The following is a 12663-nucleotide window of genomic DNA, read 5'->3' on the forward strand; positions in this document are numbered from 1 at the left end:
TTGCCATGTCAGGGCCGGATCTGGGCCGCGGGCTGCCATTTGAAGACCACTGGCCTATGGTAACACTCCAAGGTGCACTGTGCTGCTCATTGAAACTGTGCTGTCTACTGCCAAATTTGATCTTTTCATGAATATTTACTAAATAATGAACTGATATTTACTAGTTTGACGAAAGTAATGTAAGTTTTGCAGTTAAAAATGTCTATTTCTGGAAATTCAAAATGGTGTTCAATGGAGAAGATCCCCCTTTTCATGTAGGGGCCTATGAAAAAGGGCAATTTTATCCAGTCATAATAAATACTCGAATTTGATGGTGGTGGTAAGTATTCATGAAAAATTTAACATTTGTGAATGGGTAGCATGAAGTAAAAATATTACACAGTGCATAAGGGTACACTGTTACAGTGTTGTGTCATTACCGTAGGCCTACAATGGGATAACATTGTAGTATTAGTGCATGTTTTGTGTACATAGGCCTACCAGTATTTAAATGCAATATTAAGTGTTTTTTTAAAACTTTGATAATACTTTGCCAAAGTCCTGAAGTCCAAAAGATGCATTTTCACTGATTGTTTTTATTCAACAACTTAAAAAAAACACCACAAGATTTATTTGTTTAGTAGGCTACAAAATACTCATGTCTAGTGACCATACACTTAATGAGTTGAAGGTTATTCGATTACGTAGGAGTTATTCTTTAGCCTGACAATAGCAGTCTAATGATGAAAATTGTTCTTGCCATTTTGCTCCAGCATCTCAGATTCGTTTCAGGGCGTAACTGCTGGCCGATTAGTCATCCAATTGCGTGCGGAGGCCTTACAAAGATTAGCCTACATTTTAAAAGTCAAATGAGACTGCTTGTCTTTAGTACTCGACCTGCCCGGGCATAACATAACATTCATTTTGTCCAGTCGAGCTGAATGGCATCATATCCAATGAGATTTCAGCTTCACACTCGATTTGCAGGATCGCCGGTAACAAAAGATTTCTGTTATTGCGAGAATTGTTGGACAGAACAGAGACTTTATCAAATGATTGTTCCATGTCCTCTCCGTGGATCGGAACCAGAGCTAAGCGCTGAGAGTTCGACACAATCGGCGCGTCCTTCTGGAGGGTAGTGTCATGGTGGTAGGAAACCAACTCGTTGCTAAAATTCACAGCCTCGACAGCCGACGTGGGACAAAACCTGTTGCATCCCAATATTGTCGAAAACGCCCTTCTGAAGTCCGCATTGAACGCGTATATGACGGGATTCAGAGAGGAATTGGCCCAGCCGAACCAGACAAAAATGTTGAATGTGGTGTCACTTACGCACGGCGGGGACTCCAAACGACCGCTTGTGTCACAGAATGGAACTATGCAGTTGAGGACGAAGAAAGGCAACCAGCAAAACACAAACACGCCCATGATAATAGAGAGTGTTTTTAAAACCTTGGTCTCCTTCTTGAAAGTAGTTTTGAGGGAGTTGTTGTCGTTTGCGCAATCGGGGACATGAGGATGGTGTTGTGCGTGTTCGGCCGCTCTCTCCAAGGACGATATCCTCCTGATTTGCGTTTGCGCAATCCGAAATATTCGAGTGTATGTCCCAATCATGATCACAACGGGGATGTAAAAACTTATGAGCGACGAAGCTACAGCGTAGGTCCTGTTCAACGTGGCATTACACTCGTTGGTCTCCTCGTGCCGCGTGTACTCGTCGTCGTTGACTTTGTGCCAGCTGAGCTGCACGGGGATGAACGAGATGAGGATGGACAGTGTCCACGCCACGCTGATCATGGTGAACGCGACGCGTTGAGTCATTTTGCGCTCGTATCGAAAGGGGCTGGAGATGGCCCAGTACCTGTCCAAACTGATGATGCAGAGGTTGAGGATCGAGGCCGTGGAACACATGATGTCGAAGGCGATCCAAGTTTCACAAAAGTCGCCGAACAGCCAGCAGCCGGCCACCTCGGACACGGCTTTCCACGGCATCACCAGCACGGCGACGAAGAGGTCGGACACCGCGAGGGATATGACGAAGAAGTTGGTGACTTTTGATCGCAGGTGTCGGAATTTGACGACCGCGACGCACACCAGCGTGTTGCCCAGGAGCGTCGAGACGATCAAGACCAGGAGGATGCAGCCGGTGAGCGCCGCGCGCACGCTGACACCTCCGGAGCTGTCCATTTCAGGACTGTCCATTCTAACGAAACTGTCATTGCTGGTTTCCATGGCTGGACACGCGCTGGAATAGTCCGATAGTGGAAGAAATTCTACATCATTCACGTCTGTTCGGCTCCTCACTGATGATAACAGTGACTGGACACCAGCCTGTCATTCAGGAAAAATGAAATCCCTGTGTTGTCCAGAGACTAAGAGTATGCTGGTAGCCCACCTCCCAAGCAAACGGTAAAGCAGAAAAGGCAATACATTATTTCCAAAATCAGTGATCCACTTCTGTGCGTCTCACGCATCCCCACACATCTTTTTTCCTCTCTGCGCGCGTGCGTGTGTCCCTCCGAAACGGCACCTGATAGTCCATGCAGTGAGGCTTCAAGTGAGGACTCTCCCCCCCCCTCCCCCCCCCCTCTCTCTCTCTCCCTCTCTCTGTCCTCTCCCTCTCTCCTCTCTCTCTCTCTCTCCTCTCTCTCCTCTCTCTCTCTCTCTCCCTCCCTCTCCTCTCTCTCTCCTCTCTCCCTATCTCATTCTCTCTCTCTGTCTCTCTCTCACACACACACACACACACACACACACACACACGCGCGCATACACACACACACACACACACCCACACGCACGCACACGCGCGCACACACACACACACACACACACACACACACACACACACACACACACACACACACACACACACACACACACACACGCACGCACGCACACGCACACACACCTGAATGAAGTGTGAAGAATGTCGACTTTAAGTCCAGTTCAGATCGTCATTATCAACATTTCTGTTGCCCATTTATAAATCTGTCCTTTTCTGTGAATCATCACCACTGTTAAACTACATTAAAATGAGCATGTGTGCTTTAATGCCATAGAGAATTAATGCACACAATTAACTAAATTGCATGGGTAAGCTGTCAGGGCGTCAGACTTGTAGCCCAAAGGTTCGACTCCCAACCCGCCAGGGGAGTAATTAACCAGCGCTCTCCCCCATCCTCCTCCATGACTGAGGTACCCTGAGCATGGTACCATCCCACCACACTGCTCCCTTGGGGCGCCATTAGGGGCTGCCCCCTTGGACGGGTGAGGTATCATTGCAATTTCATTGTGTGCAGTGAACACTTGTGTGCTGTGGAGTGCTGTGTCACAATGACAATGGGAGTTGGAGTAAGGAGGGAGGATTCATTCCATAGAGAATTAATGCACACAACGATATTGCACCCCAGCACCTCAGTCATGGAGGAGGATGGAGGAGAGCACTGGCTAATTAATTAGGCCTCCTATCCCCCCACCAACCTGTCGGGGCGGGAATTGAACCGGCAACCCTTGGGCTACGGTCCCCCTAGCCTGTCACCCTATATCGCCACACAGGATGACTGCTTTTGAAAGAGTGTGCCGTCACACCGGTGTGACAGGAATGTTCGGGCAGTGAAAGTTCTGTAGAATTTTGGGCGCTATACCACACAATTTGGAATTTTAGAAACTTGCCTTGTTATAGAATGCCTTCTTTCTACAGAATGTTCAAACCCACACTCTTAAAGGTCAAAGGTTAATGCAAAGTGCCCTCTGTTTGTCTGTGACCCCCTTGCAGTAGGCTATCTGCACGACCATGACTGCAGTAATCTACTACCTCTACCTCACTCATATTCTATATTTGAGATGTCCGATAATATCGGCCCACAGATATTATCGGCCCGATAATAGCATAAAATGTAATATCGGTCAATATCGGTATCAGATTTTTGACCTATCAAAACCGTTTATACAATAGTTAGATCAGGTCGAATTATTTCACAAATTGTGATTGGACAAGATGCGTTCTACACGTCACTAGGAGTGAGGGTATCCTCCAACACTCTATGAATGACTCTTCACATCTAATAATCACTCCGCGACCAACGATACAAAGTAACCGTAACCAACGTGGTGCGCGTTGCGCAGCAACCAAAGACAATAACTGGAACTATTTTTCCGGAGCGGAGGAACAAGCAAATAAACAATCAAATAAAGTAATTAAAATAATTTAACATTTCTTTCAATGAACTAATTGTGTTGGCAAAGGAACTATTGTATAAAAGCAATATAACACTTGTGGTCGTGAGGTTGTTCTGGGACACCCTCACGGGTGTAATTACCTACGGCACTCAGCCTGCGGCTTCGTGCCTGCGGCGAATCACACCCGTGAGGGTGTCCCAGAACAACCTCACTCCCACTCGTGTCATATTGCTTAATTATATAATAATGCTTGAATTACTGTGCACTTTTCTCCTTAATTATTTTTCTATTTTGCACAGACAATGTTAATATTTGGAAAGCTTTGTTGCATTCGAGAATGCATCTAGTGGGGCATTACAATAAAATTAAGCATATTTTGTTCAACAACAGCAGATTTGTAATGTTACCAAAAATTTGTTATGAGGAAAAATAACCCACATATATTGGCATCGGTATCGGCCAATATCGGAATCGAAAATTGAGAGTTGGACAATATTGGCATATCGGATATCGACAAAAAAGCTAATATCGGACATCTCTACTCTATATCAGTGGCTCTTAACCCTCTGAGGTCCGAGTGCCCTTCAGAGGGCAATTTGTCTCCAAAAACAAATCTGTAACTCTGTGAGTTTTTGTCATTGAAACATATAAGTCACACCATTAGAAACCCCAGACCTTCTAGGTTCCAAATATATATATATATATGAAATGAAAATACTTGAAAATGTCAGGGTGGTGCAAGCAGCCTAAAAGCCTCTGAAAGGCCTTAGACCTCAGAGGGTTAACCTGGGTATACCTTAGCCTGGGAACTCCCATACTGCCTTTAATTCTACACAATCGTTTCGATCTGAAAGACAGTCTGGTGAGGATGACTCATATCGGCCAACATCATGGGCACTGTGTCATATGGCCAAGCATTCCGACCTTTACAGTTTGCCCAATCAGAGAGCAGGGCAGTGTGTCATAAGGTGGAAGAAGTACTGAAGTTGTGTACTTAAGTAAAAGTAGAAGTACCCTGCGAAGAAATTACTTAAGTGAAAGTAAAAGTTGTACACCAAAAATGTGGTTAAGTAAAAGTCCTGAGTACTAACTTTTAAATGTACTTTTTTAGTACAAAAGTACAAATAGGTCTCAATGGCTGTCTTTCTCCATGCCTGCCTACTTGATCCAATAGGAAAAGGTTTCTGCAACGGTTTTCGGTTCTATTTGAACATGACTATGGAGTCCTGTTAATGTTTTTTTTAAAGTATCTTTTCTGTCTGGGTGTCACTTTGGAAGAGGGGCTTGGTCCTGCCTCCCTGCCCGCAGCTGAGGCTACTCAAATACCCACGAAGCACAACAGAAAAACCTAGGATAAATGTAACTAGTAACAAAGTCTTCCTCTAGAAATGTAAGGAGTAGAAAGTACAAGTAATTGTCAAAAAATGTAATTGAGTAAAAGTAAAAGTCTGCATTTTTATTTTTACTCAAGTAAGTACAAATTCTAGAAAAAAGCTACTTAAGTACAGTAACGAAGTAAAAATACTTAGTTACGTTTCACCTCTGCATAATAGCCAAGTATTCCATTTCCGCCCCCTACGGAATTTACAATAGGCAACTCCCCAGACCTAATCTCACTTGTGATTAGGTCTGGTGTTAACCAGGCAAGGTATACCTGCTCCTGTGGAATTTTGTCTGCATTAAAGTTGTGACCAAAACTCTGCTTGCGAACATCATAATTGCCAAATCATTACATGTAGGAGCGGGAAAGGATCTGCACACTGCTTGCAAAAGACTTAATTTATTAGGAGCAACGTTTCGATCATAGATCTTCTTCAGGCAGGCAGATGCATGAAGAAGATCTCTGATCAAAACGTTGCTCCTATAATAAATTAAGTCTTTTGCAAGCAGTGTGCAGATCCTTTCCCGCTCCTACATGTGACAGTTTTTTGATTTGGCACCTGCTGATGCTTTTTTGCTGGATGTGCGCACTTTCCACTACACGCCAAATCATTACATGACATTACATTTGGCAGATGCTTTTATACAAAGCAACTTACAATCGAGGACATAGCACACACAGCATACATCACAGACACAGCATACAACACTTTCAGATACAAAGTGCAAAACCCAATGAAAACACGTTTGGTCCCCATGTAAAGTCATTACGGTATTGACTAATGTTTCGAGCAAGAGTCATTGTGTTTGATCCCTTATAATAGGCCTACATTTTTAAAAAGGTTAAGAACCACTACTGTATATATCCTCTATCCCTATGTGAATATGCTCCATACATGTGTCATGATTACATTTTCCCATGTAGGCTCCCCCCTGAAGTGTATGGGCATGCTAACCATTTCTTATTTTTACTTACCTATTTATCTTCATCCATGTAATTTTATCTTGCCTTTTTATTCACTGTGGAAGGCATTTTGTGTCTTATGTGTTTTATTCTTGCTGTTGAGTTTGCCTTGTTTTGAATCTAATTTTTAGTATTGCTTAATTTTAGTACTTTAGTCTGACACTGGACAGCACTTTGGTCCGTTCTTGCTGTTAAATATGCTTTATAAATTAAACGTACTTACTTACTTACTTACCATTGACTTGAATATCAGTGTCAATGGGCATACTGTAGCCGTATAGGCCCTACCGGCACATATCACTGGCCCCCTATCAAGTCACCCATTACCTACAAAGTCCTCCTAACCTTCAAGTCCCTCCATGGTCTGGCACCCCACTACCTCACAGACCTCCTTCACCCCTATGACCTGACCCCTCAAGATCCCTGCGGTCCTCTTCCAAGGGCCAGCTGATCGTCCCTCGTACCAGGCTCAAGGCCACCAGTGACAGAGCCTTCCATGTTGCTGCTCCCATTCTTTGGAACAATCTGCCCGACCACATCCAGAATGCCCCTTCACTGGCCATGTTTAAGCAACACCTTAAGACACATCTCTTCCTGGAGGCTTATGGCTGCTAGTTCCACAAGCACTTTCACTTACATGCATTCACACACACGCTCACACACTGACGCGCACATACACTCACACTTTCCAACACAACACTCTGTGAAGCGTCCTTGGGTGTTTTGAAAGGCGCTATATAAAACGAAAGTATTATTATATATGATAATCATTATTATTATTATTATCATTATTATTATTATTATTATTATTATTATTATTATATACCCCTGGTTTGGAAGCGCTGTTGTGTAGTATGACTGCAGTAGGCCTAAAGGCCCAAAAACCTGACCAGCAGAACATGGCAAAAAAAAAAAACCCCAAAAAACCCTGAAATGTTCCCTATGTCTCCTTTGGGAATTTTGGGTTGTGAAGGGTTGCATTTCCTCAACCAAAGGCAGTCATTTATATACTGTATATATACTGATAAATCGAGATCAGTCTTGAGCTGGCCCATTTTAGCTGTGACAAAGATTAAAACGTGGTATGAATTTTGGAACATTTAAATTTAAATGTGAACATATCAATATTTGAACATAATTGTAGGCCTATAGTTGTATTTTTATTATTATTATTATTAGGCTATTATTATTATTATTATTATTATTATTATTATTATTATTATTATTATTATTATTATTAGTAGTAGTAGTAGTAGTAGTAGTAGTAGTAGTAGTAGTAGTAGTAGTAGGCCCTACAGTAGAGTAGCACACACACACACACACACACACACACACACACACACACACACACACACACACACACACACACACACACACACACACACACACACACACACACACACACACACACACACACACAAAGCAGTAGTAGCCTATGGTAGTGGCTACTACTGCTAATGATGATGATCATCATGATGAAGATGATGACGATGATGATGATGATGATGATGAAGATGATGACGATGATGATGATGATGATGAGCTGAAAATTACATTTAAAAAAAAGCACTCAGGCCTACAGCCCTGAGGTTGCTTTGGTGAGCCTATAAGTCTAGCCTATTTAGTAGCCTATAATTAGGCTAAATTATTTATATTTTGCGCCAATTACACTTTCAAGGAGTAGCCTGACATCACATTATAGCTCTTCTATGTAGCCTATTAATACAGGCTTATCAATTCAATTCTACTCTGGGAAAAAAGGATCCTCGGCAATGTTGCAACAGAGACAGCAGATGTCGCTCCAAGCCACGCGCCCTCGCAGTCATCCATTGACGTCTACGTCATTGGAATTTCAAAATGGCTTCCGGACATGGCTAGGGAAGGTGTCTACCGGTTTCTCATCTTTCAAAGCTTTGCGTTATGTGGATGATTAGGCGTTAAAGCACCTTCATTTTGTTTATGACGGTGCTTTACACGGGCATACACGTCGGAAATGGAGTCGTGGAGTCGTTGAAAGGTTCGTGAATGAGATGGAACATGCCGAGAATGGTGCCTCGCAACTGACATTGTCAACTGATGTGAACGAAAACACGGAAACGGGCTTTTCTGTGTCTGAGCTGAGTATCGATGCCTCTGTCCGTGTTATTAGCGGTGACAAAGGCGTCAGTAAAGTCTGCTCCGAAGGCAAGAAGGACTCGGATGAAAGAAGGGCACCTGCTGATAGCCGTGCAGGAGCGGTTTATGCAGACGATGGATTTAGTGGGACTAAAAGTACAATGCTCGGCTTCGTAGCAGCAAAGGGGATATCGGGTGGAACCAAAAACAACTGTGTCTCTTCGGACCACCACATCGATGATTCTTCATTGAACCGGGTTACCGAGTCATCGAGGCTGTCAATGGTTGAATCGACTGCCGGAGGTACGGTTACCTCTGCAGGGAACCCTAGGGTTGCTGATGTTGCGAACTGTCAGTCGGACCCAGACGAGGCTAACCCTCGAGACTTTGCTGGGGCTGTGGAGGTGGAGCACCCCAAAACCAACACTAGCGGGGATATGCAAAAGGACACGATAAGCTCCACCAAACAAGAGCCTCGAAGCGGCATCTCGCAGGTGCCACGGCCCGGCGATGGGCACGAGCACCAGGAGATTTACCGATGCCAGGCCTTACAACCTGCTGAGCCGCCGACGCTACGTAACGGGGACTTGAATGGCACCGGTCAGCTCACCCCTGTCAAGGGTCCGGGCAACGAATCAAAGGGGGAGCCTGCTGTTGGTAAAGTAGCAGACAGCGTCAACATGGCAAACGGAGAAGTTATGGCAGCGGAGAACAGGGAAGGCTTTGCCACAGGCTCGCCACAGTCTCGGGTAACCGAGGCATGTCTATCAAAAGCGCCGGTGGAAAATCCCTCGCCCCATTCACGGCAACAGCACAGCCGCACTGGCGGCGACTCGCAGTCGCAGACAGACGACAGTGATGCGTTCGAAGACTCGTGCACGTCTTCCCCGTGTCGCCAGGTTCAAAGAGACGCGTCGCCCGTGACTGTCCCCAGGGTCGAACTAACCCTAGGGCCCGACACGGAACCTAGCACCACCGCCACTACTACCACTAGGCCACAGTCTCTGAGATCTCTCCACCACAGCACGCACTTCCTAAGCTGCGACTCAACGCCGCTGAGCCCGGACAAGAGCAACGTCTTCCTGCTGCGTCCCGATGCATGCGGGGGGCAGCACGCCGCCGACTTCAATTTTATGGACGTCAATCTCAACTCGAGGAACACGTTTGAGATCAGCCGACGTCAGAGCGCCCCGGACAACATGCCCGGGGTGATGAGCGTGGCCGCTGCCGCGGCCGCTGCGGCCGCATCCGATCAGATGTCAAAACAGAAAAAGCAAGGCATCTCTGATTTCTTTGGCAGGTATGATTACAAAAAGTGTCAGGTACAAGAGTGACAATTGGCCTTGCTTGCTGTTGCCCCCACCCCCAACACTTACAAACGCTTGTAGTAATCACAGCCCCCTACAAATCAGAGTGCGTTTATTACACTGTCAGCTCCATGGAATTACCCTGCTGTGCTGTGTGTAAAACGGGAGGCATACTTGCCTTGCCTTGGTCCATTAAAAGGGGACACGCCGTCCCTAAATTAGGTTGCTATAACAAAGGCCCTGTAACAGCACACCGGCAGCTTTTGGGCAAGACGCACGTAACCTATCTCATTCAACATTTAACAGCAAGCAGCACAGGAGGGTTGGCTGGTATCGGAGCACCAGACAATGAGTGCAGCTTAATCTGGGACCTTGCCTCCTCCACTTGCCTCCTCCACTCGCTTCTCGTCATGATGACATCACTGACAACAGCATTATATTTCAATATCTTGCAAAAGCTCAATTGTAGAGACTTTTTCTCGTTTGCAATTGTTATGGTGAATGAAAAACAGTCCCTCAAAAGTTGTTGTGGCGAGGCTGACAGCTGGGAAACTTTATCGTTTTCTCCACGGAGGAGGGGCCAGGAGGCGGGACGAGGAGACAAGCACAAGTGGAGGAGGCAAGGACACATATTGGGATGCACACAATGTTGCTTGCTGCAGCCTTGTGTCTACTTTGACGAGGCCCCTACGTCCATGTAGAGTTTCCATTCAATGTTATTTTTAGCCTGAGTCCAAAGTAACTGATTTCTCCTCGAGTGTTGTGTATCCGTTTAACAGGACAGAAGAGAGAGAGGGAGGGTTGTAATATCCTGACGCAGAATTTGCCTGCTACTATAATATTCTTCTGTGCTTTAGTAGCATGTCTGTTTACAATAGGATGTTAAAGGTCGTGACCTTTTTAAATGGACACCTGAAGTATGCCACCGACCAACCACACCCTTTTTCTCATTGCTTGTGACATGTGTCATACATGTATTTATTACGTAGGCCCTCCCTGGTAAAAAAAAAAGGACATCAAACCATTGTCTCAAGGAAACCATAATTTGTCCATTTCATTGCTGTTCTGAAGTTAGGGTGTGCTGTGCCAGACACAGGGTTCCCACTGGTGATTGAATGCCTTGAAAATGCTTGAATTTCAATTAAGTGTTTCCAAGGTTGTGAAAATGCTTGAATTTTTGTTGAAGTGCTTGAAAATGCTTGAAATGTGTGTCAAGTCAAACTCAGTAAACCAAATAATAGAAATAACTTATATTGTGCAGCTACATCAAAAATCTGAGGTAGTGAGATGTCAGATGGGATTTGCCATCCGACACCCTAAAATTGATGAGAATGCAGGAAATTGCATCTTTAAAACACAACATTTTCTGGAGGACACCCCCTTCCCACGACCTACCTGCTAAAGGTGCTGAGAAACTGAAAATTTGGCGCTTGAAAAGTGCTTGAATTTGTTCATGAAAAGGTGTGGGAACCCTGCAGACAATTGTAGTAGATAGTGTAAGGAGAGAGGCCTGAGGAAGATCCCAAGATGGTGAATGGAAACGTTGCCGTTAGTTAAACAATAAAGTACAAGCTTATTCTTGGAGCTTATAACCAGTGTGTGTTGCAGAGTCAGACACTATCTATTTCAATTATGTCTACAGGGGCTTGCTTCCAAAGTAATATATGTCACACACCGACTAGAGATGTCCCGTTCCAGGTTTTTGCCGATCCGATACAGATATTTTATTTCACTTGGATCGGAATTCTGGATCGGATTTTTCCGTGCATGCCGATCCGATACCGATCTGCATGTTTTTGCCAATATCGGCAGCCGATCCGATCCATCCGATCCGATACGACAACCCTAACACCGACCAACCCCCAAGCCCCGGCGAGAAAAAATGCATCCTCATATCAACTCAAGACAAAAAAAAATGTCTCGGATTTCATTTGTGTCTCCTACAGGGGCTTGTTTCATTTGTGTCTCCTACAGGGGCTTGTTTCCAAAAGTATGTCACCGACTCGCTGTCAAACCCGCCTTTCTCTCATCCCCCAGTGACATCAAATCATCATGTCAAAGGACCAGTTCAGTCAATTTCAACATGCAGTTGTAATGCTCACGCTACCCTGGACTTGTCAGTTCCTGAGTTTTTTTTTTTCTTCTTCTTCAGCCTTTTCCGAGATCTTGGTCATTGTAATGGGGGCAGCGCTTTGTTTGCATTTTTAATTTTTTTTTTAATTTATTCCCAAAAACATACGAAATGTTGTACAACATCAGCAGACAACTAGCAAACAGCTGTACCTTTTGGGAAAATATTTGGAGTAGGCCTATGTTAATTTTTTAAAAATGTAAACCAACGCTGCCCCCATTAGAATAGCTCATACCTCGGAAATGGCTTAGCCGAAAAATGTGGCATCACCGGGTACTGACAAGTCAAGGGTAGCGTGAGCAATACAACAGCATATTGAAATTAACTGAACTGTTCCTTTAAGAAAAAAAAGTGTGTCAGCCCTGCCTTGGCCAACCGTCGCTGGGGCACTCTCCTGCCATGCGGTTGACCCGGGTTCAATCCGGCCCGGGTCCTTTGCCGACCCCTCCCCCGTCTCTCTTCCAATTCACGTCCTCCTGTCCACCTCTCACACTGTCCTGTCAAATAAAGTAGAAAAAGACCCCCCCAAAAAAAGAAAAAGAAAGAAAAGTGTGTCAATTTCGTTTTTTGTATCTTCTTCTGTCTACAGGGGCTTGTTTGCCCGTCTC

General features: G+C 44.9%; 2 protein-coding genes across 2 annotated transcripts in view; one reads left to right on the top strand and one right to left on the bottom strand.

The window, feature by feature from the left end:
- Window positions 1-692: 692 nt before the first annotated feature.
- On the bottom strand, window positions 693-2211 carry drd6b (dopamine receptor D6b). Its single transcript, XM_063221388.1, has one exon. The coding sequence runs from the start codon at window positions 2209-2211 to the stop codon at window positions 865-867; it is 1347 nt and encodes a 448-aa protein (XP_063077458.1). The 3' UTR covers window positions 693-864.
- A 6162-nt stretch (window positions 2212-8373) lies between these two features.
- tbc1d12b (TBC1 domain family, member 12b) overlaps window positions 8374-12663 on the top strand; it is a 73509-nt gene continuing 69219 nt past the window's right edge. Inside the window, exon 1 of the mRNA XM_063220794.1 lies at window positions 8374-9917. Coding sequence (XP_063076864.1) covers window positions 8533-9917 — 1385 coding nt within the window. The 5' untranslated portion in view covers window positions 8374-8532. The remainder of the gene's footprint in view (window positions 9918-12663) is intronic.

This window comes from Engraulis encrasicolus, chromosome 17 (assembly GCF_034702125.1).
Source record: "Engraulis encrasicolus isolate BLACKSEA-1 chromosome 17, IST_EnEncr_1.0, whole genome shotgun sequence".
Lineage (NCBI taxonomy): Eukaryota > Metazoa > Chordata > Actinopteri > Clupeiformes > Engraulidae > Engraulis > Engraulis encrasicolus.

Bases quoted from the DNA above. Each gene is read 5' to 3' on its own strand.
- drd6b (XM_063221388.1), bottom strand. From the start codon at position 2,211: ATGGAAACCAGCAATGACAGTTTCGTTAGAATGGACAGTCCTGAAATG.